The 24,024-nt window shown below is 35.3% G+C and overlaps 2 protein-coding genes and 1 long non-coding RNA gene across 6 annotated transcripts; 2 read left to right on the plus strand and 1 right to left on the minus strand.

The window, feature by feature from the left end:
* Positions 1 to 3,416: 3,416 nt before the first annotated feature.
* LOC135081659 (pseudouridylate synthase 1 homolog) lies at positions 3,417 to 9,694 on the minus strand. 4 transcript variants are annotated; one of them, XM_063976427.1, is made up of 8 exons: positions 9,565 to 9,694; positions 8,846 to 9,101; positions 6,948 to 7,114; positions 6,567 to 6,840; positions 6,355 to 6,454; positions 5,630 to 5,785; positions 4,585 to 4,705; positions 3,417 to 4,128 (listed from the first exon to the last, which is right to left on the minus strand). In XM_063976427.1, the coding sequence occupies exons 2-8, from the start codon at positions 9,076 to 9,078 to the stop codon at positions 3,776 to 3,778; spliced, it is 1,404 nt and encodes a 467-aa protein (XP_063832497.1). In that variant the 5' UTR covers positions 9,079 to 9,101; positions 9,565 to 9,694; the 3' UTR covers positions 3,417 to 3,775. The 4 variants fall into 4 exon arrangements, with proteins under 4 accessions (XP_063832497.1, XP_063832496.1, XP_063832499.1 ...); XM_063976426.1 differs by having other exon boundaries at positions 9,490 to 9,694; XM_063976429.1 differs by lacking the exon at positions 9,565 to 9,694 and having other exon boundaries at positions 6,967 to 7,114; positions 8,856 to 8,939.
* An 8,729-nt stretch (positions 9,695 to 18,423) lies between these two features.
* On the plus strand, positions 18,424 to 19,007 carry LOC135081788 (uncharacterized). The gene is made up of 2 exons (XR_010259268.1): positions 18,424 to 18,692; positions 18,803 to 19,007. It is a non-coding gene; the product is annotated as an uncharacterized LOC135081788 (long non-coding RNA).
* Positions 19,008 to 21,273: 2,266 nt separating this feature from the next.
* On the plus strand, positions 21,274 to 22,339 carry LOC135081789 (protein tipE). The gene has a single exon (XM_063976577.1). The coding sequence runs from the start codon at positions 21,579 to 21,581 to the stop codon at positions 22,257 to 22,259; it is 681 nt and encodes a 226-aa protein (XP_063832647.1). The 5' UTR covers positions 21,274 to 21,578; the 3' UTR covers positions 22,260 to 22,339.
* Positions 22,340 to 24,024: the final 1,685 nt, after the last annotated feature.

Below are 24,024 nucleotides of genomic sequence, written 5' to 3' on the forward strand. Positions count from 1 at the left end.
GTTGAAAATGACTAAGGTGATTGAATTTGACTACCGTCATTTATGGTCAAATTTGTCAAAAACAAGTTATTAACAGTCAAAAATGGTCATTTTCAGCCAGTTTGATTTGAAATAAAAATTATATTGTATTAAACCAGCTTTTGCCCACGACTTCATCCGCCTGAAATTAAAGTAACAGGTCATTAAGTACTCATTATGATTAGTAGATTCAAAATTATTTTAGTATATTTTTTAAAATTAAATCTACTAAGCATGTGAAAAAGTATTCAAAAATTTTTAAGAAAGTTTGCTTCATGGCTAAGTCTTTTAATATTCGGGACAAGATAGGAAACGCCAGTAATAAAATAAAAGAAACTTGGAATGAACCGAGAGACTGGTAAACTAAAACCAAGAGATAATGACTTTTCTCTCAAAGTTCACGACAATTTGATATCTGCAGATAAAGATGTAGCAGAAGTTTTTAACAAATTTTTTGTTAATATAGCTTCAGCAACAACTGCCAACTTAAAGTCATCTCCCTCCGAGGCTGAAGAAATATTGAAAACCCACGTGACACCCTGTGACTCGCACTTCTCTTTTAAACATATTACTCCATTAGATATCACTAAAACTTTTAATCTTTTAAATGTAAAGAGTACAACTGATATCTGGGGCATCTCTGTCAAGATAGTCAAACACATTATTGATATAATTTCCCCACAGTTAGCGATAATATTCAATAATTGCATAGAGAAGGGAATCTTCCCCGACCTCATGAAACACAGTAGACTAATGCCATTATTTAAGTCTGGTAGCAAAACCGACCCTGGCAATTATAGACCCATTTCTATCTTGCCCGCTTTGAGCAAGATTTTTGAAAAAATCATACAGGAGCAACTTATGATTCACTTTGGCTCTAATAAACTATTTCATAGTGAACAATATGGTTTTACCAAGGGTCGTTCCACCACCGATGCCGGGGTTGCACTACTTAAACATATCTTCGAGGCTTGGGAAAATTCTCAAAATGCACTAGGGGTCTTCTGTGATCTCTCAAAAGCTTTTGACTGCGTAGAACATCAAACGCTAATTCGCAAACTGCACTATTATGGGGTAAAGGACTCGGCTTTGGATTTAATACAATCCTATTTAAACTTTAGAGTTCAAAAAGTCGACATAAATGGTGTTTTGTCTTCTGGGTCACCTGTGAAAATGGGAGTTCCGCAGGGGTCCATTCTGGGTCCATTCTTGTTTCTTATATACATTAATGATCTACCATATTTTGTTAAAGACTCTTGCGAAATCGTGTTATTTGCTGATGACACATCTTTGATTTTTAATATTGATAGAAGTAAAAATAACTTTGACGATGTAAATAATGCACTAACAAGAGTTTTAAGTTGGTTCACTACAAATAATCTACAACTGAATGCAAAGAAAACAAAATGTATAAAATTCTCTTTGCCTAACGTAAAAACAGTTAGTACCCAAATAGAACTTAATAATAATGCAATCGATCTGGTAGAATCTACTGTATTTCTGGGAATTACCCTGGATTCAAAACTCCAGTGGGGCCCCCATATAGAAACTCTGGCGGGAAAGCTCAGCTCAGCGGCTTTTGCAATAAAAAGGATACGGTCATTAACCGATGTTTCAACAGCTCGCTTAGTCTACTTTAGCTACTTTCATAGCCTAATGTCATATGGAATCATGCTATGGGGCAAAGCTGCAGATTTTGAAACAATATTTATTCTGCAAAAACGTGCCATAAGATACTTGTATAAAATGAAAGCAAGAGCGTCCCTTAGAGAATTGTTTAAAGAAATTGGCATTCTCACGGCCGCTTCACAATACATCTTAAACTGTATTCTATTTATTCAACAAAATATTAATGAATTCAAAAAGAAAAGTGATATTCACCAAATCAATACTAGAAATAAAAATAAATTGGCTATACCCGCTTTTAGACTTAATAAAGTGTTTGCCACCTTTATGGGACAAGGTATCCATTTTTATAACAAAGTCCCTGATAAATATAAAGAGCTACCGTACAATAAATTTAAAGGTATAGTTAAAGATCACATGCTTAAAAAAGCCTATTATACAACTCGAGATTTTCTTAATGATAAGTCATCCTGGGAGTAGGATTATGGTCCTCTCATGCTCGCACTAAAAAGAATTAAAATCGTGCTATGAAAAGTAATGTATAAACTAATCTAATTTTCTAAAATGTTATAGTGTCATGCTTCTCAATCTGGACTGTTACTTAGCTTTATTATTGGTTTTTTTTTTCTTTAAGAGATAACTTGGTATTGTCATTCTCACTAAAATGTCTCTGGGGTGGTGGCGTAGTGAGGCGGGTCGTTACATTCCCTCTAATATGGTCGAGTGAAGCGATGGCTGGTTCACTCGTCATGTCTGTGAACAGGCGCTGCTTTCGGGGACTGGTCAATCCAAGTTATTCCAACTTATGTATGCGAGTCATTTCTACTAGTATTTAAGTATGTAATCTGTAAGTCTAGATATTAGCACGTCACTACCTTGTTTAATATACCACGCAATTTTGTATACCCATTCTTATAAGATACACTATACAAGAATGCATGGTAAATTCAGTGAACTGCTCCTGAATCGAATGTACCTACTACTGCTATTTCTATTTATTTATATTAACCGGCAGACAGTGGTGACTGAGTTTGTTGCGGCGCTTCTTCTCAGCACTTGCCAAATGTTGGTCTCGAAGCGCTGGTAGGGTAAAAAGATTATGAGACATGTAGAGGCTCCTTAAGAGCAAAATGACGATTTGTAAGAACTATTTATTAGTCTAAACAAATAAAGAAATTTTGACTTTGACTTAACACAAAACAACACGCATTTTTATCCTATTCCATTCACAAAGTATTTTGTTTGTCTAAATAAAAAAAAATTACAATCACAAAACTAGATAGAAATTCTAAGTAGACAGATGTAATTAGAATGGGTACTGTAGGTGAGCAGCCCTATCGCAAGTTGTCATACCGTGACGTACCGCGGGGCTGTTGACATTTATTTCAAAAATATGGCCGAGTTGGAATACTGTATAGATAGTATTACCGTGTTTAGGGCTATATTTCACTGGGGCACCATGGCGGCGCAACCAGTTGCCGCTACCAACAAAATGTATACAGGTCTATCTCTATAGAGACACCAGGTGAGTAACTAGAGAGTTACTCACTAGAGAGTTGCGCACAGCTGTATACATTTTGTTGGTAGCGGCGCTACCAACAAAATGTATACAGCTGTGCGCAACCAAACGGACACCAGTAGCGGCGACTGGTTGCGCCGCCATGGTGCCCCAGTGAAATATAGCCCTTAAAATTACAATTTAATATCTTTTCACTGATACTTATTCAGAACGTTGGATTACATAATATTAACAAACAAATAAAATGTCATAATTACAATAATGGCTCTGCCATGTTTATTAATGCATTACATTAAATGCACCATTTGATCCATGTCAAATAAAAATATCTACTTACTAGATACAACTTAGCATAATTACAAACACTACATTATTCATCATAATTCCTATACATTGATATTATCAATCACATCAACTAAAATAAGTAATATGCTCAGGTTACATTTTCGATTTAAAGTTGACCTTTCCAGAAATTAAACCAGTAGGCCTAAGATGCGCGTCGCGATAAGCGGTTATCACGCCATTTTATCGAATTTGCCCATACATTTTGTCACGTTGTTCTTGTAAAGAGGCGATTTGTAATTCATACATTAATTAAATTAACAAAAACACTCAATTAACCTCTTTTCTCTGCAAACTTGGCTCCTCTTCCTTATTTACTGAGACTTCTTTATCTATAATTTCATTTTCATTAATCAATACTTCCTTTTCCGTATTCAAAATGTCATTTTCCGTATTCTTGACACCATCCGTATTACTATCGTTTTTCTTGTCTTTCACTTGTTTCCTCCGTTTGTTGTCGCTGTCATCATCATCATCGTTGCCGTCGTCGTCATCTTCGTCGTAATTGAGGTCTTTCTCGCCGTCTTCTAATGTTTTATCTACAGGAGCGTCATCGCTGGGCTCGTAGGAATGTTGCGTTAGTTTCTCCAACCACTCGGCCATAGAGTTGCCTTCGACTTCACCTTTACAAAATAAAAAGAGTGAAAATTTTAAAAACCTAGAAAATTTAATTTTGATTGAGGTGCTCTTTGATCCAAATATCTTAATAAATATTAATGAAAATAGTCCACACGAACAAAGAAGGTAACGCGAACGAAGCTAAAACATTTTATTGTACACCACGACTAAAGAGACTGCATAATTTAGGTGTTCTTGTTGTGTTATCTTCTCTGAATTATTTTGCTATCTTTCTATTCCAATATGAAGTTTCTAAAATTGATTACTTGTTTTAAATAACTTGATTTTAAATGGCTTGTGAATTTCAATATGGAGTTTAGCTGGATCCGCAAGGTCGGTTCTTATGGAAATCGTCAGTGGAAGCCTTTTTAGTGCAATAATGGACGTCTTTTAACTAATGAGGGATAGGTTAGGTTGGACGTCTTTTAACTAAGAAGCAGGGATAGGTAGATAGGAGGTACCTTTGACGATGCTGGGGTAGATGTGTGAATGTTTGAACTTGTTGACGGTCTCCTCCTCAGCTTCCCACGTCAAGCTTTCGTGGCTGTCCTTGTACCGAGTATCATACCTTGTGTAGTGAACCTATAGTAAAAAAGTTTTAAGATTACTAATTATAATAATAAGAGTATTATGTTAATCGTTTATAGATAGAAGATGGACTATAGCATCAACAGACTGGAAAGGACCAAAGGGGAAGAGGAATGTTGGGAAGCCCAAGGAAAGGTGGGCTGATGACATAATGAGAACAGCGGTCAGCGGCCAACAATTTGCTTGATCTTAAAGCCCGGTCTGTGAGCACGTAGAATTTTGTCCAATGACCCCTAGCTACCCATCCTTATCGCTCGCCCGTAATTATATTGCTGTCGCGACTGTGCGACGGGCGCCCGCAGTGAGTGTGCGAGCGCGACAGCAACATAATAACGCGCGAGCGATAAGGATGGGTAGCTTGGGGTCATTGGACAAAATGCTACGTGCTCACAGACCAGACTATAGCCCAGGACAAGCAAAAGTGGAGCAAGATGGAGGAAGCTTTTGCCCACACAGGGTGCCAACTGCCAAAGAATTAGCAAAACAAATATTTTAATGAATTTATTTATTGTAGCCAAACTGTTTTTGTGGAAATAAAGCTTTGTATTTATTTTAGCTTTTGCCCATACAGGGGCGCCACAAGAGTGAAGACAAATGCTTCTAACTTAATTTTTATAATTGTAAATTTGTGGAAATAAAAAGCTTTTATTTATTTATTTATTTTTATTTATTTATTTTATTATTATGTGTCATCATCATCATCATCTCAGCCATAGGACGTCCACAGCTGAACATAGGCCTCCCCCAATGCTTTCCATGTTGCGCGGTTGGTAGCAGCCTGCGTCCAGCGCCTTCCTGCTACCTTTATGATGTCATCGGTCCACCTTGTGGGTGGACGTCCCACGCTGCACTTTCTGGGACGCGGCCTCCACTCCAGTTATTATGTGTAATCATTCAAAAAACATAAATCAAACTTACCATGTCCAAAACAAGGCCTAGGCCTGGAGCGGTGGGCACCATCACCCTGTCTTTGGTGAACGCCTTCTCCACAGTAGAGGAGTCTGTATGACCTCGGACTACGGCAATCATCAGCCCTACCATCTTCCTTATTTGGTGCAACATGAAGCTTTGACCCTAAAAAGGCAGTGGGAAAATCAGTCTTGATGAAGGAACTATGTTGCACAAGAAATACAATTTGATTTCTGGTTTCTAAAAAAATCTTGCACACTTCCATACATGTTCATGTTACAGTCAAAACTCATAATCGGTCAAAACCACTTTTGATTGAAAAAAACAGTCAGATTTCGCCTGATTAAAAATTTTACCAATCAGTCATACTTCATAAAGTGTCATCATGATTAGTGAAAATTACATGGAAATATCAAAAAAGTGTTAAAAACCATTTTAAAGTGTAATTATTTTGTGATTTGTGCATACAAAATGATCACACCAACTTAGGTACAACAGTTTTGTTAAGTATTCATCAAGTATTTTTTTTGCATGGTCAAAATCAGTTTTGACTGATTTTTGCAGTCAAAAGTGGTTTTGGCCGATTATTTTGACTGCAACAACACTACTGATTAAAAGCCTGACTAAATTATAGGCCTACAAAAAGTCTGTATTCTGGAAGTTGTTTTGAGTCACAAAAAAAAGTTTTTACCTAGAAAATGATAATAAAGAAAAACATAGTACTTTTCACTAACCTTAACCAATAAAACAGCAAACTCCATGTCTGATTCAACAAAAACTTTATCTAAATTGAAACCCATCATGAATCGTAACGAAGAAGGATCATGGAAGTGTCTGAAATAAAAGAACAAAATGATAGAAATGGCGCTAAAATTCATTCCACACACTCAAAAATGTGGCACATAGTTACGTCAATAATTAAAGTAGATTATAGAAAACATCTTACTTCTTTTGGGTAAAATTGTGATAGCATTTAGTTCCTTTATAATTTGATAAGACTTTGTTTACTTCTTCTATCTTCTCTGGTGTTATTCTATATTGCTTTCTCTCTTCTTCCGTCTCTAAGCTGGGCTCAAAGACAAAAGTGGGAAGAGTGTAGCTATATGTCCGTGCATCACAACTAATTTTGGAATTGAATTTGTTTGTTACTCTCTTTACACCAAATACCCTTATACATTCTGGTAGATTTTTGTTTATTTCTTCTATATGGACTTCAAGTGCTGCAAAAACAATTTTAGTAAGTATTTAATAGTGACTGATATAGTTGAAATTTGTCCAAAATACTCAGGAGCGTTTAAATATTTAGGCCGGAATAAAAAATACTAACGTAGCTTTAATGACACAACCTGTCTGGCAGCCGAAACTCCTTTGTCTGTCCGTGAACTCCTTTGGAACTGGGTGTTTTGCTGGTTGCTGTAATCTTCTTCTGTGATATATTTGGCTTCCCATAATGCTTTGAATAAATCTTCCTCTATTGTTCTAACACCAGGATTCCTAGGAAATAATAATAACAAATGACCATCTGCATTCATCTCGCTTAAAGCGTTGTTTTGAGCATTAAATTGAAGGTTTTTTACGCTTACCCTTGGTTTCTAAATTAATATACACAATGAGGGTTTTCGCGAATGAAAAATCCGCCAGATGGCAATACGTAGACGCGAGGTCCAAATGCTGCATGATTGGTTATTTTTGACATGACATTGACAGATATGTCAAAATCCACCAATCACGCAGCAGTCAGACTCCACATCCACGTCCTGCCGTTTAGCGGATCTTTCATTCGCGAAAACCCTCATTAGGGGCCATCCATAAAGTACGTCACACGAAATTTCATGATTTTTTTTACCCCCCCTCCGTCCTTGTCACAGGTGGTCACATTTCTGAGACCCCCCCCCCCCCTCCCTAGTGTGACGTTACATGTTTTGCAATTTCACATCAAAAAATTATTAAAATCAAAATCAAATCAAATCAAAATCAAAAAATATTTATTCAGTTTAGACCACAAGTGGCACTTATGAACGTCAATAGAAAATAATAAAAAAAGAAAAGGTAGCCCTTATGGGGCACTTTACATGTCTCCTTATCTTTTGGGCCCTACCAGCGCTTCGAGACAAACATATGGCAAGTGCTGAGAAGAAACGCCGGAACAAACTCAGTCACCACTTATTGCCAGGAATTATCTAACGGTAAGAATAGTCAAATTTAAGTACATCAAATATGTGCAGACTGAACTGACCACGCATCCTTGTCATCAATATAGTCTCGAACCTTGTAGTACCCTTTGGACATAAGGGTATTTTTTATATGTATCTTAAATTTGTTTATTGGCAATTCGACAAGGTTGTGTGGTATTTTGTTAAATATGGTAATACATTTCCCCAAGAATGAATTACCTATCTTATGCAACCTAAATGATGGAACAGCAAGTTTATTCTTATGTCTCGTGTTAAATGAGTGGACGTCACTTTTCTTAGTAAATAAATGTATATGTTTACGGACATACATAATGTTATCAAATATGTATTGCGAAGCCACAGTCAATATATTGATTTCTTTAAAAACTTCTCTAAGCGAGTCACGTGGTTTAAGACCGTATATTGCCCGAACAGCTCTTTTCTGTAAAATGAAAATTGATTCTATGTCTGCTGCTGAGCCCCACAGTAAAAGACCATAAGACATAATACTATGAAAATAACTAAAATATACAAGCCTTGCTGTTTCAACATCAGTCAAGTTTCTGATCTTTCTCACCGCAAAGGCAGCTGAACTAAGTCTTCCCGCCAAGGCAGCAATATGGGGGCCCCATTGTAATTTACAGTCTAGGGTAATACCTAGAAAGACAGTAGAGTTTATCAGTTCAATGCGTTCATTATTTACTGTAATATTAGTATTAACTTGTTTGACATTAGGCATAGTGAATTAAATAAATAAATAAATTAACAGCAGTTCCGAAATTAGTTTTATTTCCATTTAAATTAAGTATTTTTTTTATGAAATCAACATTATATCAAATATTTGAAACAATTGAAATGTGATGTCACGAAACTTAGGACCCCTCCCACCCCTTGTCACACCATGTCACACTTTGTCAACCCCCTCCCCCCCTCTTTAAGTGTAACGTACTTTAAGGATGACCCCTTAAGTAGAAAATGAGCATGCTAATAAAAAATACAATTCAGAAACTGGGGGTAAGACCAATTTGTTAAAATAATAACCAAATCTAACCTTTGCATACCAAAATAGTCAACTCCCGAGTAGCCTAACAATACAGCCATTTTTTTCCGCTTTATCCTTTCTACTGGTTTATCACAAATTCTCTTTTCGTCAGTATCGCCGTTTTCTTTTTTGTTAGGGTTCACATCCTCCCACTGTCGCTTCATATATCGCCTTTTGTAGCGAGTAAAGTTTTTGTTTGAGACAATTTGTTCCTCGTTAACTTCTACTTTAGGCACCTCCATGACTGACAATGATTTCAGGGCTCCTAATAAAATGAGATTTCACAACATATTTAAAAGTGTAGAAAAAAAGAAGAGAAAAAGTGTACAAAACAATAACCATGTGCATACAGTACAACAGTCATAATCATAAGGTATTTGTTTATTGAAAGAACAATCTGCCTGAATTCCAACGACTAAAAAGATAGATTCTTGACCCAATATTCATGAATATTTCAAAAAACGTCGTAATACAACATACAATACCTAACCTAAAAGGTCGTTGGAGTGAAATGGTAATTTTAATTATATTCAGAGTGATCATTCATAAATAATGAGTATACAACATAGGACATCTACATAGAACTGATTTACGAGAGTGTAAAGCAAATCTAAACATAGAATTATGGAATTTTTATGCAAATAAGTAGGTACCTGTTATAATAGGATGCCGCGGCAAAGATTTTCTCAATGTATTAACAAACGATTTAAAAAAGGAGATAGACATACCTAAAACTGTTAATTCACTAGCACTATGTTAATTAGTAGTTAGATATATTATTTTAAAACAGAATAACTTCACAATTCAGAAAAACTGACAACATCTTGTGCTCACAGACAAGCCGCCATTTTGAGAAATATTTTTCAGGCAGGTGCTCGTTCTGCCAACGTACAGAAAAAATACATAGTGATGGGTGCGATTAGCTTAATTACGGTTTTTAATCGATTTTAACAATCGAAAGTATTGATTAATGAATTTATTCAATTGAAATACAAAAAATATAACAGAAAAATATTTTTTGTATTAAAATAATTGAAGTACAAAACTTATTTTGTTTATTTTTAGAAGTAAAAAACGATCTTGTAATTTTGATTTATTGTTTAATCAGTTTAATTCAAAATCATAAGCTCATAAGGTATGAAAAGTGATTCCTCGGGGAATTACCGAAAGTTTCGGGTTCGATTCCCTAGATCCATGCCAATGTGATCATGATTTAATCAATGCATTTATTTTTATTTTATTTGTTTAACACTCAGGTCTAATAATATTTCACAAACAGCATTTATTAATAAATTGTCTTCTATTTTTTTAAATGATGAATTTTATTATTCATTATTCTTTGCCTCTTACAATGATATTATATAAAAACAAAAGCAGATATGTTATAAGCGCTCGCGCTGTGAATACTCAAATACGTCCCAATTGGGACGTCTTGTGTTTAGTCTTCGTCACAGAATAAGTAATAGTACAGGTACAGAAGGATTACTCCGCAAGACGATTTAAATAAATGCGAGTCTTGCTACGACGCGATACAGTGGAATTCAGCTCGCACAGCACTACGTACCTACAATTTTATTCACCTACAAGTTTTGTCTCTTTCTATCGCGTGCCTCTGAACTCTTCTTACGCTGTTAGGGTTGCTGTCTAGTAGTGTCTAGTAAAAAAATAATTAATCTACTTATTTGTAATGAGGTACGTATGTAGGTAAGTACGCATTCATTATGGAAAACCTTGGGGAGGCCTTTGTCCAGCAGTGGACGTCATTTATTTTGGCTGAAACGAACGAACGCATTCTGAGCAATAGTCATGGTAGGTTAGGTTCCTATACTATCCTAAGAATTATTGATTACCTACATGGTCAACATACCTTTCAGCATCTTTGGGAAGCGAAAAAAAAGATAAATCCGGTAGATTTCTTTTCGAATTTAAACACCCGAACGCCGCACAATAATATTTCTTTCTCTTTATGTCCATTTTTAAATAATACTTCGATCATAGAATTAGGTACTACAACGCACGCCAGCGTCCTGACGGGCGCGCGCGTGACCAAAGAGCTTAGAAGAGTAAGAGACGGCACTCCATAGATATTTTTTGAGCTCACGCACACATATGCATTTTAGAGAACGACCCGCAAATCTTTACCAACCGCACAAACTACAGGCGGAGCTACCAACATAATGCCTTATTTTCTGACAGTATTAGTGACGTTCGTAATAACTTATCGATTATCGATACTTTGCTAGGGTTGTAATTGCATATCGATATCTAGTATAGGAACCTTCAATATTTTAATGATTACTATTTTTATTTTATACTATGTGTAAGTAAAACGAAGTTTTGTAACGTAAATTATTTATTTCGAAATAAAATAGGTATATTACAATAAGTATTGAACATGACATAGCAGTTGTAGGCATGAGGAATTATTGAAAATTATAACAAAGTACAGAAATGATAATTTTGTAAACTTTTATTTTCACAACTTTTTCTAAGAAAAAATAGGATTTTTATTTATAAACATCTTTAATTTTCTTATCAGCTGATCGAACCTCAGCCTCAAGATTACTTTTCAATGCTTTGTTGCTGTGCTTTTTTACTTTTGTCAGCAAAATTGTTTTCACTTTTTATGAAGCTGTCATTAATGATTTTACAACTTTTTCTTAGAAAAAGGTAACTTAATATTTTAAACATCTTATCATAAATTTCTTTATTATGTTGTTGACATTTAAACCAACTAAAATTACAATTTGTACTCAACATTAAGAAAATGAATTTTCCAACATTTTCCATATATATCTGGTCGGCAATATGGTCATGATAAAATTGTTTAGCTTCATTTACGGTGGTACATAATTGAATTGTTGGATAAACGAGACTTTTTTTATCATGCCACCATTCGCGAAGAGATATATATGCATACAAATCATTGTCAACAGGAGTTTTCACGCTCAAACACTCTTCACAAATTAAACAAGAACTGTTCTGTAATAGTTTGGCAGCTAAATACCCGCTTACATATACTACTGGTTGGTTTTCAAGGCTACACAAATTTTCAATGGGCTGTTCTAAGTTTTCAGGGTCCGGGATAGACAACACAGGATAAAATTCAGTGTCTGTGGAATCTTGAACATTAATTTTTATTTCTGTTGTTTTTAAATTAGTTTTTAAAATGTCTTTATATTCCAGCATATGTTTATTGTTGTCTGCTTCACAATTAGCACTTCTGCTATGAGGCACTTTCAGCCCAGTAACCATGCTTGTTTTAAGCGCTGCAGTAAAGTGCGTGATAGTGGGATTTCTATTGGTTACACTGTGTTGCCTAATGATTCCAAATAAGTTTTCCAGAGAGTCTTGGTTAAACTGTCTAAGGTTCATATATTTAAACCCTTCATTCTTTAACTTTTCCCAAATATCGTTTAAGGATTTGATAGATATTTGATATCCCTTTACGCATTTAACATTTTTTAGTATCGTGTTTTCTGCTGTTATAAATTTTATGGTTTTTAACTTATCAGTATAAAAGGTCCAAGACTCAATGTGATTACTTGATGTGGAAACATTTTCCCGGATCCCTTTCTTTACGTCATTTAAAGATGATGGACCATTTGTACAATCAAATAGTTTATCTAACTGTTCAATCACAAATGCTGTATCATTGCAATCAGAAACTTCTTTCCATGCCATCATTTTTAAAATAGCTGCCACGGTATTACTCAGAGCATGCGCAGCATACTTCACCCTCATCTTAGTTTTGAATGTTGGATTTACAATGGTACTATTCAGTTTTTTAAAATATAAAAAAATTCTGTTGTGTTCTTCTGCAACTACCAAATGCCTCCATTGTGCAATTTTTCCATCGAAAGACATATTTCCACTTTTAAAGAAATTATTTCGTAATGATTTGAACAAGTGAGGGATGTCATAGATTATAAAAATTTTGTCATTATTTACAGAGAAAAAGTTGCTATCTATGCCTTGTCCACAGTTTCTTTTTAACATGTTAAGAGCTCCTATATTTGTAGATCCCTGATCACAAACTGTTGTTAGAACCATAAATCCGATTTCTTTTAATTTTTTGATGATGTCCGATATAATTTTTGCCAGTTTTGCTGTTGATATTGTGCCTTCCACAAAATAGTGCGCAATATATTGTTTGTATTTATGTTTAGCACCCTGTATCATAAACACTAACGCATGGTCTGCAATTTTCTTTTCTCGTCCCATGTTCTCGCCCTCTCCATAATCCACGTAGCCATCCACTTTATCAGCAATTTCGTTATAAATTATCCGTTTCTTTAACGCCATCTCGTCAAATATTAACGAGCAATATTTATTTTCCTTTGGCATACTTGATGCTTTTGCCTCTAACATATCAATTATATTTTTATTTATACCAGGCTCCATTGGTATATTTTTTAAAATCCTTTGGAGCGTTTTAGTGCTTGGTAGCGTAAACAGCTTTTGCATATAGCGGTATGCTTTAGGGGACCGTTTAAATATAGCCAAAGCATATATTTTGTTGGCTAAAGTCCACCTTTTTCCTTGTGACTTTTTTTTGTTATTCTGCACTACATCCTTTACTAACGATGTCAGCACTTCCGAATCTAACTTGTCTAAATTCACTCTTGACTTCGCTATATTCCTTATTGTTTTTTTTGCATTTTGTAACTGTCGCCAAAGCCTCTTCTCTTTAATTGTAAATGTTGATGAAGTGTCTGTAATAAAAACATTTCCATTAGTAAAAAAAACAACATTAAAGCAAATTGAATTGAATATTGGTTAATTAATCAGCAATTTTACTTAGTTTTTTAAATTAGGATGTTTTATCTTACCTTTCATTTCAATGTTTTTCTTAGGTCTTTTATAACTGTGGACTAATATTTCTGCCTGTGCATCTTGATGGCAAATGTTTTTATCATCTGAAATATTATAAATATGCAAATTAGTTTAAAATTTATTTTGTTGTTTTATGAAACATATTATTTCCAAATCAATCAATCATTATCAAGTTTTAAAAAAATGCAAAGACAGGATAATGATAGCTCTTCTCATAAAATATGAAGCGTGGGCCCACCTTCAATAACAATGACATAATATTAAATTAAAGGCATTTAGAGGTTTTAATGTTCTGCATTCTGGATGCGGTCTGCGGGTATGTCAAGACAATCTGTAAGTGGTCGTGATAAGGCAATCAGTCACGTGTGCTTTGCGTTCTTTGTTCGTATCCGCACGGTCAAATAGCATTAATATAAAATGTACAGAAACCTAGAATGTTGTACATATAAGTTCATTTTGACCTGACTGCAGACTGCAGAACGCATCCAGGGTGGCATTCTTTAGTTTGAGGGAAGGCATATTTTAGAAGGTAAATAATTAGTTTGTACACTTACCATGAGTAATGGGTTTATAGGTCATATGTTCTGGTGCATTGGAAGTAGAAGGAAGAGGTTCAAAAGTTGTTTTCGCAGAAATACCAGAATCTGGTATATCCACAGCTCCCAAACATGTTGAATTTAGTTGTTTGGTTGTAGTTGTAAGGGGAACTGAAAGCAGATAATGAAATGTGAATTGGGTAATAAAATGTCATGTTCTTACCCAACTTTAGGGTACAATCAGTCTAGTACATGTCTTGCTCACATTAAAAATTACTAGCTTATAAATATTATTAAACTAGCTGACCTGGCTAATTAATGTAGATTGCTAAAATTTTTCAAATTGGTCCGGTACTTTTTTTGAAGAATTTGTATTACACAAATTACTAAAGTCCCTCTAACTCAACACACATTCTAAGCTAAATTGTGTTACGAGTGGGTTTACTACAATATTCAAGCTGTGGGGTTCTAACCCGCACTTTAGGCTATCTTGGCTTCGAGTTACGGAGCCGATCAAATACAAACAAACAATTAAATATTTCCTTTTTATATTATTAGTATAATTTTAGATAAACATACCTCGTTCAACTGGATTTGACTTCTTTGGAATGCAATATGAATGATCATAAAGAACTGTAACAAAGTATAGATATAATTAATAATTGAAATTATATATTATTTATTGATAAGCATACAACACATGTTTGTGGTTACAAAGAAAGAACCTTGTTAAATTGCATTCGGTTGGTTTGTTTTGGAAACCAAAGAAAATTAATTAAGACATCTAAATAATTCAGAAAAATTGATAGTAAATTAAATTTAAAAAAAATAATTGAAGTCATCATCATACCTGTCTTGAGGTTTTCTTTATTGGAGTCTTTTACATGAAGAGGAAACTCTGTCAAAACTTCATCTGGCAAGATGGGATTGCTCAATTCCAGTGTTGGAATAGCTGAGTTCTTCAGCCGAGTTCCTTTGGCATTGAAGGATTCAGGAGTGAAGTGCCCACCACAAACAAACTTCAGTTGGTGTAACTTTTCAATAGGTACATATGCTAAGTCTTCTATGCCAGCATTTTTAACCCACATTCGACAACTGAAATAAGAAATACCTATTAGAAAAGAAAAAGAATAACAAACTGAAATTTATTCATCAACTAATTTCTTTTAGTATTGTTATGCAATTCATTTACAGAGTACGAAACAAAATACTGAAATTAAAAATTGGTTATGGTTATTTACTGTATGATTAAAAATATTAATCCCAGCCTTTAAGTTTACACAATCAGTAAAATTATCTTGTAATAAATGTGTTATTAGAAACTTGCCAGTCAGAATCCAGAGGAAACCTACTCAAAAGTAAGGGTGATCCACCACGACTTCGCCTCTTATTACAAATAACGCACTTCTTGTTGTTTCTACTCTCCATTATCAGTAGAAGCCTAAAATGAAATAGGTATTAATTAAACAAAGCCTATAATTTCTCTCCAACCAGTGTCAATGCCCTGGTTCATGCATTTACCAGTTTTGAAAGTACATTTACATTTTCATCACATAGGGTTGTTTTTAATGAATAATAGATTTGTAATAGATCTAATATTTCAAGTAAGTAGATAACATACCCATTAAACAGAAAAGTAAATAAGAGTTTAAACTTCTGTAGAAGTTGAAACACAGCTTATTTAAAAGAGTATCTATCTCACAAAAAACATAACACTGAACAGCAAACTTTATCACGCCCGATACGGAGGAACTTAATCAACTCAACGTAAACGACAGAAAAGTTTATTTACAGTAATATTGCACCAAATCTGAGAAAATAACTTCACACGAATCAATTCGCCGGTTAAAAACCAAACTCAATTGACAGACATTTTTTTTCATTTGTCAAACTAACAATACTACCAACATAAGGACACTAACAATTATTTTTAGTATGGTGGTATTGATCCGCGGGTTCCCCTGCTGTAGTGAAATCAATCCAAAATGCACTTTATTGCTTAAGGGATAAGGTTGTATATCAATTGCTACATATAGAGACTAGTTTTTGAATGAGAAGTGTCTACCCACTGCACTCGACTGATATAATACCCGCCGGCGGGGCGCTTCGCTGTAGGTAATTATCGGATGTACCGCGCGGAGTGAGCCAGGCCTGTCTTCGTGTGGCCTGCGTCGAGCGCAATCGCGTGTACCACACCGTAAGTTCCTGTGTTCTTACCAAAATAAATAAAAAATGCCATCGTGTGTGTTTCGAAAGTGTACCAATTATGACTCTAAAGTAATCAAAATACAAGGGATCTCTTACCACATGTGATTATGCAAAATTATTTAGTATTTATATTTTCAATTCAATCAAGACGCCATGCGCCATGTTCAAGTTAAGAAAGAGAAAGCGATCTTGTTTTGACGTTAGAGCGATAAGGATGCGTGCGCTGCGGACATAGATTAGTTAGTGCAGAATCGTTAAAACTATAGCTATCTCTTTCATTTGCGTGCTATTTCGTATCTTTTGTTTCACTTATCAGTTACATTTGTCAATGTGTGCAATTTGGAATAGCTCGGCACGGATTAAAATCGTAATTTCTATGAACGTAACATATCTATAGTTCTATAATATCATTGGCCTCTTATTAAACACTTACTTAAATATACCCCCAGTTTCTAGGTATATTGATATTTTTAGAAATAAAGTTCTTAATAGAATAGAATAATCTTTATTGCCAGAACTGTACGTACAATTTGTGCTGGTCACAATGCAAAAAATATGTAACAGTGTTACCCATATCGGGCATGCAATAGTTAAATACAGTAATAAAGTTAGAGTTTAATTATTTTTGGTACCAAAATATTCATTTAGACTATAAAAAACATTAATTGTTAACCATTTTTTAAGCTCAGATTTAAATTTAGGTTGCTTCAATGCTTTAATATGTGAAGGTAGATGGTTAAATATTTTAGTACCTGTATACAAAGCTGGGCACCGTTAATCAAGTAGTTAACTTCGTTAATCGTTAAACCGTTACTAAAAAAATTAACTTCGTTAAACGTTAAAACGTTACATTTCGGAAGATTTAACGCAAGTTAACGTTAATCGTTAATCCGTTAACACGTGATAATAAAACGAAAAAAATAATTGTATGCAAGGTTCAAATAATATTTCGAAAGCTTGTATCGCGCATGGAATTTATTCCTCTTTTATGTTTGCGATACAAGCTTTCGAAATTATTTGAACCTTGCATAAGTACAATTATTTTTTTCGTTTTAGTACAACTGCCTTTCAGAATAAAAACTTGTTTTTTTTTAAGTGTTTTTTTAATTATTATTTCATTATACACTTTTTAGTTGTATCTCAACTCAATCTCAGAGCCTTGGTACAATTACTATACAATTTAGCACCAAAGTGCTCGCTTTTCGAGCACGTTGGCAAATCCAACATAAACCCAAACTCGATAAGTTTCCACCGTTTCGTTTAGGAATTCCTATGGCCACCTCCTGACTCCATCATCTGGACCCAGGACATCATCTAGTACTAAAGTGCTCAAAAAGACAAATCCCACGAACCCAAATTCGATGCGATTCGGCCGTTTCATTTAGGAGTTTCTATGGCCACCTCCTGACTCCATCATCAGACCAGCTCAATGGTACCATAACATTGTATTGTCATCGTACGTACATGAGTATACCAAATTTCAGCTCAATCGGTTGAGGAGAACTGGTCTTAAATTCAGTTGTAAATAAACAAAAAAAATTGAATTTATTATATTTGCGTTAGTGATCGGTTACGAAAACTGTTGTTTTGGGTTCTAGAAGTTTTGGAAGTTCTGGAAGTCCGAACGTACTTATCAGAATGCGTTTTTCAGCGTGCCTGCTGTATCTTTTTGGCAAATAGTAGGTACTGGATTAACGATTAACGGACTTAGGATAATTTAACGGAAGTTAATGAGTCCGTTAACATTTTTTAAAGTTAACTTAAAAGTTAATCCGTTAATAGAAATGTTAACTTCGTTAATTAACGATTAACGGATTAACGAGTTAATGCCCAGCTATGCCTGTATATAGCACACTTTTAGAGAAAATATAACTATTAACTGAAGGAATACAAATATCATTTATATATTTACTACGAAGATTTACATTGAAATGTAAGTAGGTAAGTACTTAGCTAGGACCTACCTACTAGCAGCCTTGTTTCGTGGTTAATGTTATGCCCATTGTATAGGTGTACCAGAATCTCATGGCAAACAAAAATATTGGAAAAGTGTGTTTTTCATATGGCAATTGTCTATGGTTTAATTGTCACCTGTCAAAGAAAATTATGACATCTGTCAGCCGCTGCAAAAATTTTGTAATCTCTTCTTGACTATTTGTTATTTTTGTGAAAAAGTCGAAAAAGCTCAAGCAAGTCATATTGTTTTCAATGTGAATTGTAAAATAAGGCATAATTCAAAGTCAATCTTTGATTATAAGCGCGTCGTCGAGTTGACAGTAAGTTGGACTGAAATGTTTTGATACATTTAGTTTATTACCCAACTACGTCACAAGGAGGGTTATGTGTTTTATATTATCCTTAATAGCTGCTTTATCGGGGTTTTCAGGTATATCTCACAAATTGGTGCAGAGGAATGGTCAAAATGTTATGACCATGTAAAGAAAATTGAAAAAGATTTCATCTCTTTATCTTGATCATCTATTGAAGAACAAGAAATTGCAAGTGGAGTTCTTAGAATCGTTTTCTAGTTCTGAATGAAGTGATAAGTTAAAAGTATGATGCATAATAAAATTAGTTACTTAAAGTAATAATACGATTTATTTATTTTTCAAGACATTTTCCTATGTTAAAAACCCGATGTATAACAACATTCTTCATACACATACCTACCTAAAATGTATATTAGTACTTCATGTTCATTAATACTAAAGTATAAAAGTAAAAAATTAAACAGTATCAAGATCGTTTATTCCAATTTCCCCAGTATTGCTCTCAACAAAGTTTATTTTCCCTATTTGCCATGAGATTCTGGTACACCTATACCACAAAATATAACAGAAGGTAAACTCCATACTAAGCGCGCTCGAGCCACGCACACATAGACACCGCGTTATCAAGACTGTCTTGGACGAATGCGAGGCGCGACTGCGTTCGCTTGAGTGACGCTGCTCACGCGTTTGTAAAATTATTTTGTTTGTGCGAAAATTAGTGAACAACAAAAAAGGGGTATTGTAACATTTGTTAAGTAGACGGTTGCTTACACTCATCATTAAAAATTAAATTTTCGTTTTTTAAACTACCAGTTGATTCCGGGAGGTAAGTAAGGTATTATTAATTGTATTTCAATAGTTCGTTTAACGTTGACAAATTGAAAGCCAACTCAATTATTAGTAATATCGAATTCATAGCTGGGCATTAACTCGTTAATCCGTTAATCGTTAATTAACGAAGTTAACATTTCTATTAACGGATTAACTTTTAAGTTAACTTTAAAAAATGTTAACGGACTCATTAACTTCCGTTAAATTATCCTAAGTCCGTTAATCGTTAATCCAGTACCTACTATTTGCCAAAAAGATACAGCAGGCACGCTGAAAAACGCATTCTGATAAGTACGTTCGGACTTCCAGAACTTCCAAAACTTCTAGAACCCAAAACAACAGTTTTCGTAACCGATCACTAACGCAAATATAATAAATTCAATTTTTTTTGTTTATTTACAACTGAATTTAAGACCAGTTCTCCTCAACCGATTGAGCTGAAATTTGGTATACTTATGTACGTACGATGACAATACAATGTTATGGTACCATTGAGCTGGTCTGATGATGGAGTCAGGAGGTGGCCATAGAAACTCCTAAATGAAACGGCCGAATCGCATCGAATTTGGGTTCGTGGGATTTGTCTTTTTGAGCACTTTAGTACTAGATGATGTCCTGGGTCCAGATGATGGAGTCAGGAGGTGGCCATAGGAATTCCTAAACGAAACGGTGGAAACTTATCGAGTTTGGGTTTATGTTGGATTTGCCAACGTGCTCGAAAAGCGAGCACTTTGGTGCTAAATTGTATAGTAATTGTACCAAGGCTCTGAGATTGAGTTGAGATACAACTAAAAAGTGTATAATGAAATAATAATTAAAAAAACACTTAAAAAAAAACAAGTTTTTATTCTGAAAGGCAGTTGTACTAAAACGAAAAAAATAATTGTACTTATGCAAGGTTCAAATAATTTCGAAAGCTTGTATCGCAAACATAAAAGAGGAATAAATTCCATGCGCGATACAAGCTTTCGAAATATTATTTGAACCTTGCATACAATTATTTTTTTCGTTTTATTATCACGTGTTAACGGATTAACGATTAACGTTAACTTGCGTTAAATCTTCCGAAATGTAACGTTTTAACGTTTAACGAAGTTAATTTTTTTAGTAACGGTTTAACGATTAACGAAGTTAACTACTTGATTAACGGTGCCCAGCTTTGATCGAATTGTAATAAAGAGTTTTAGGAATTATTGGATAATAGTGTCAACCACTCAACTACATACTACTTCATTCTCGTGTATTTGTTTGCAAACTATTACTATAATAACGTACTAAATATAACATATAAGTTTTAGTTTAAGTTTATTGTAAACTTGTTTGTGGTTCATACAATAAATAAAAAAAAATAAAAACTAAATAATTATACGCTGATATCTGTTATTGTCTTTCTTCCATAGTATTAAGAGTAACATTTTTCTATCATAACGAAATAAACGCAACACATGACAAGACAACCCTAGCGCGACGGCCGAGCGTGCGAGCGAGCGAGGTATGCAAAGCGAGGTACATACATGAGTTTACCTTCTGTTATATTTTGTGATTGTACCTACATGGGCATGCCTTTGCGTATAAATATTAAATACCTACCTATTTATACGCAAAGGCAACCAGTCAAACAAAAGGTAAAAGCTTTGTATTATAAGCCGGTTTTATTAATCTAAGTATAAGCCATTGTGAGTAGGTATACCTAACCCAGTTTTAAGTCGGCTGTTCTGGAAAATTCGATCGAATTCGCTAACCCGCAATGTTGGATCACCTACTTAATTACGTTAGCAAACACTTAGAAAAAAGTTAAAAGCCTATAAAAGTTATTAATTAAGCAATTTTTCCCTAAGCTCTTCAGTATTCTTTACAAAATAGGTCAATCAGCCTCTCGTCCATTATTAAATGCAGACGTAAACAGAAACCTACGCTTCATTCAAGTACCTAGACCGCAGCCAGTCAATCGGCCATCACTGCGCAAGCCCGACCTCCCATGCGCGCGTCGCCTGCCAATACTGCACTGAATACATTCAGTTTAGTTACCTTCCCCAACATGGATTGACAAGTGCTCGCAAAATGAGAGGCGGCAGCTCTGAACGACTGGTCGTGAGGCCGTCTCGCCGCCGAGGCGAGACTCGAGCCACCCTAACCAGATACATAACTGTGATGCTCGCAACGCTACTCGGCGGAGGAGCTTCTGCGTTACTATTCCTCGTTCCATTATACGCAGATCCTGCACTGAGCGCTCTCGCTGCAGACTTCGACCCGGTCCCCGCAGACTGCGTCACCGAAAGACGCGACGACCGCTTAGGACTCGATAACTGCACCTGGGCATCATGCAGAGAAGGCTGCACCAGCGACGCGTACAAATGCACGCAGCTTCACGTGAAGTACAAGGCGTATTCCGAAGATTGGCGTCCGGCAGTGTTATTCGTTAACATAAAGGGCTGCGGGTATCCGCCGTCGGTTGACTGCGACAATTTCACGACGAGCTATGGGTATGTGGGTGCGAAGTACAAGTGCTACTGGTCGAGGGCGGACCATAGTGTGGTGGTGCCGCGATGGTCGCGAGGCGAGCAAGTGGCGACGGTGACGAGGACCCTGGCGCTTCCCCTGTTCCTGTCTGGCTGTGCAGGGATTGGTCTTTGCGCGCTGCACTGCGAGTGCAGGCCACGCAGACGTCGTCGCCCCCCACGCCGCCCCCCGCGCGTTCCCACGCTCTCCCCAGATGACACATCGGTCTACCGTCTAGCTTAATCAAAAACAAAAAAATGAGTGACTATTTTATTACCAGCACACATAGTATGTTCGGTTTTGATGAGAATGTAATGTAAATATTATGTAAATATAAATATTATACTTATAATAATAAATAATAAATAATAATAATAAATCTTTATTGGCAACAAAAACACTTACTTACATGCACAAACATTGTTGCGTTAGCAACTGCATTAGTCAAGGACTGTGGCGCAGTTGCTAGCGCCCACGTCATACAGGCTGACATTGCAGACTTAAAAGTATTTTTATTTTAATTTTAGTCTTAATTTTAACTTCTATTTTATAAATTAAATAGTTAAGTTTACACATTATTTAGAAGTAGGTACCTAACTGTGAGTGATGTGTGTGTATAGTTCGTACTGAGAGTGCTAGTTTCATTATGATTAGATTTATTTTTATTTTAATTTTAATACCAATTTTTTCCAAATTATACAAATTACCATTACCACTACTTTATCAAAGTTTCTACTGCGTCATAATCAAGACCAAGAAGCCATTCACTTAAAAGGATTTTACATTTGAAAGAGGGAAGGGAGTTATGATTTGTATTTATTTACAGTGCCTTAGAAACTGACCCCGTATAACAGTTTAATACAATTATAGTTGAGGTAGACTATGGTACTATATAGATATGGAATTACCTATAGGTCTACCTACCTAAATACATTTATGAAAATAACAGAATCTTCTCTCCTAGAAATCGATTTCAGGATAAAACTTCTAATACCCACTAGCTATGTGATAGAATAGCTAGCTACTCATAGCTCATAGGTAGACCCCATTCTCTGGTAGGTCAGTTGAGTTGAAAACTATACGCCACAAACAGAATTAGCTTAATCCACTAAATATGACGTCCAACATACTTTCGGCAGTATCTAAGTAGGCGTTAGTCAGCCCGAAGGAATGCAGACAATGCAAAAATCAATACTCGTCAGCATGAAGTATGCTATACCGCAATGCAAAATTATTTGACTGTGTCACTTCCCTTACACGCGAGCCCTCCGACTGCTTAGTAGGGCCACAGATAATATGTAGGGCCATTGAGGGCGGTAGGTTAATGTGCTAGATCTATTCTAGATACAATTTAGTTGGCATTCGGAACTGAACACAAACTTAAAACCTTTTCGGGCCATACGTACCTATGTGAGTGACCCCATACAATTTTGCCCTTTCCCTTTGACCAATCGAAATTTTTAAAATTGTTGAACCCTACTGGTGTTCCTTCCCGCAGACTATACTTTCAGTAGACCGATAGTTGGGTGGGCTTTCAGTTTGTACGAGGAATCGGCCGATGCCAAATCGGCGTAACAGCCTAACCAAACTATCGGTCGCCAATAACTGCAGAAGCGATACCGGCAAAAGAACTGGATGTTTCAAAAGAGCCATCTTCTTTTCGGATAAGTAGGTATGTGTTTTAAAAGTTTCTAAAGGGCAGTTTCTATGCTGAGCCGTGTGCGTGGGAGCTCCAACGACATTCTGCGCATTTTAGCTGGTCGCATTGTGTAAAATTTGATAGTTTTTATTTTTATGAACTAGGCTGACGGTTTTTTTGGCTTTTAAATATTTTCCCCCTTACTAATAAAACTTACACGCTCGTTGAACAGTGTTTTAAAGTGACGTTTAGTATGGAAATGTCATTTTAAAACAGTGTTCAACAACTGTACAATATTATGTTCTTGTCAACCCTTACCCATGTGACATGCAATAAATAATTTGAATTTGAAAACTGTGTAACTTTTTA

This window comes from Ostrinia nubilalis, chromosome 20 (assembly GCF_963855985.1).
Source record: "Ostrinia nubilalis chromosome 20, ilOstNubi1.1, whole genome shotgun sequence".
NCBI classification, from domain to species: domain Eukaryota; kingdom Metazoa; phylum Arthropoda; class Insecta; order Lepidoptera; family Crambidae; genus Ostrinia; species Ostrinia nubilalis.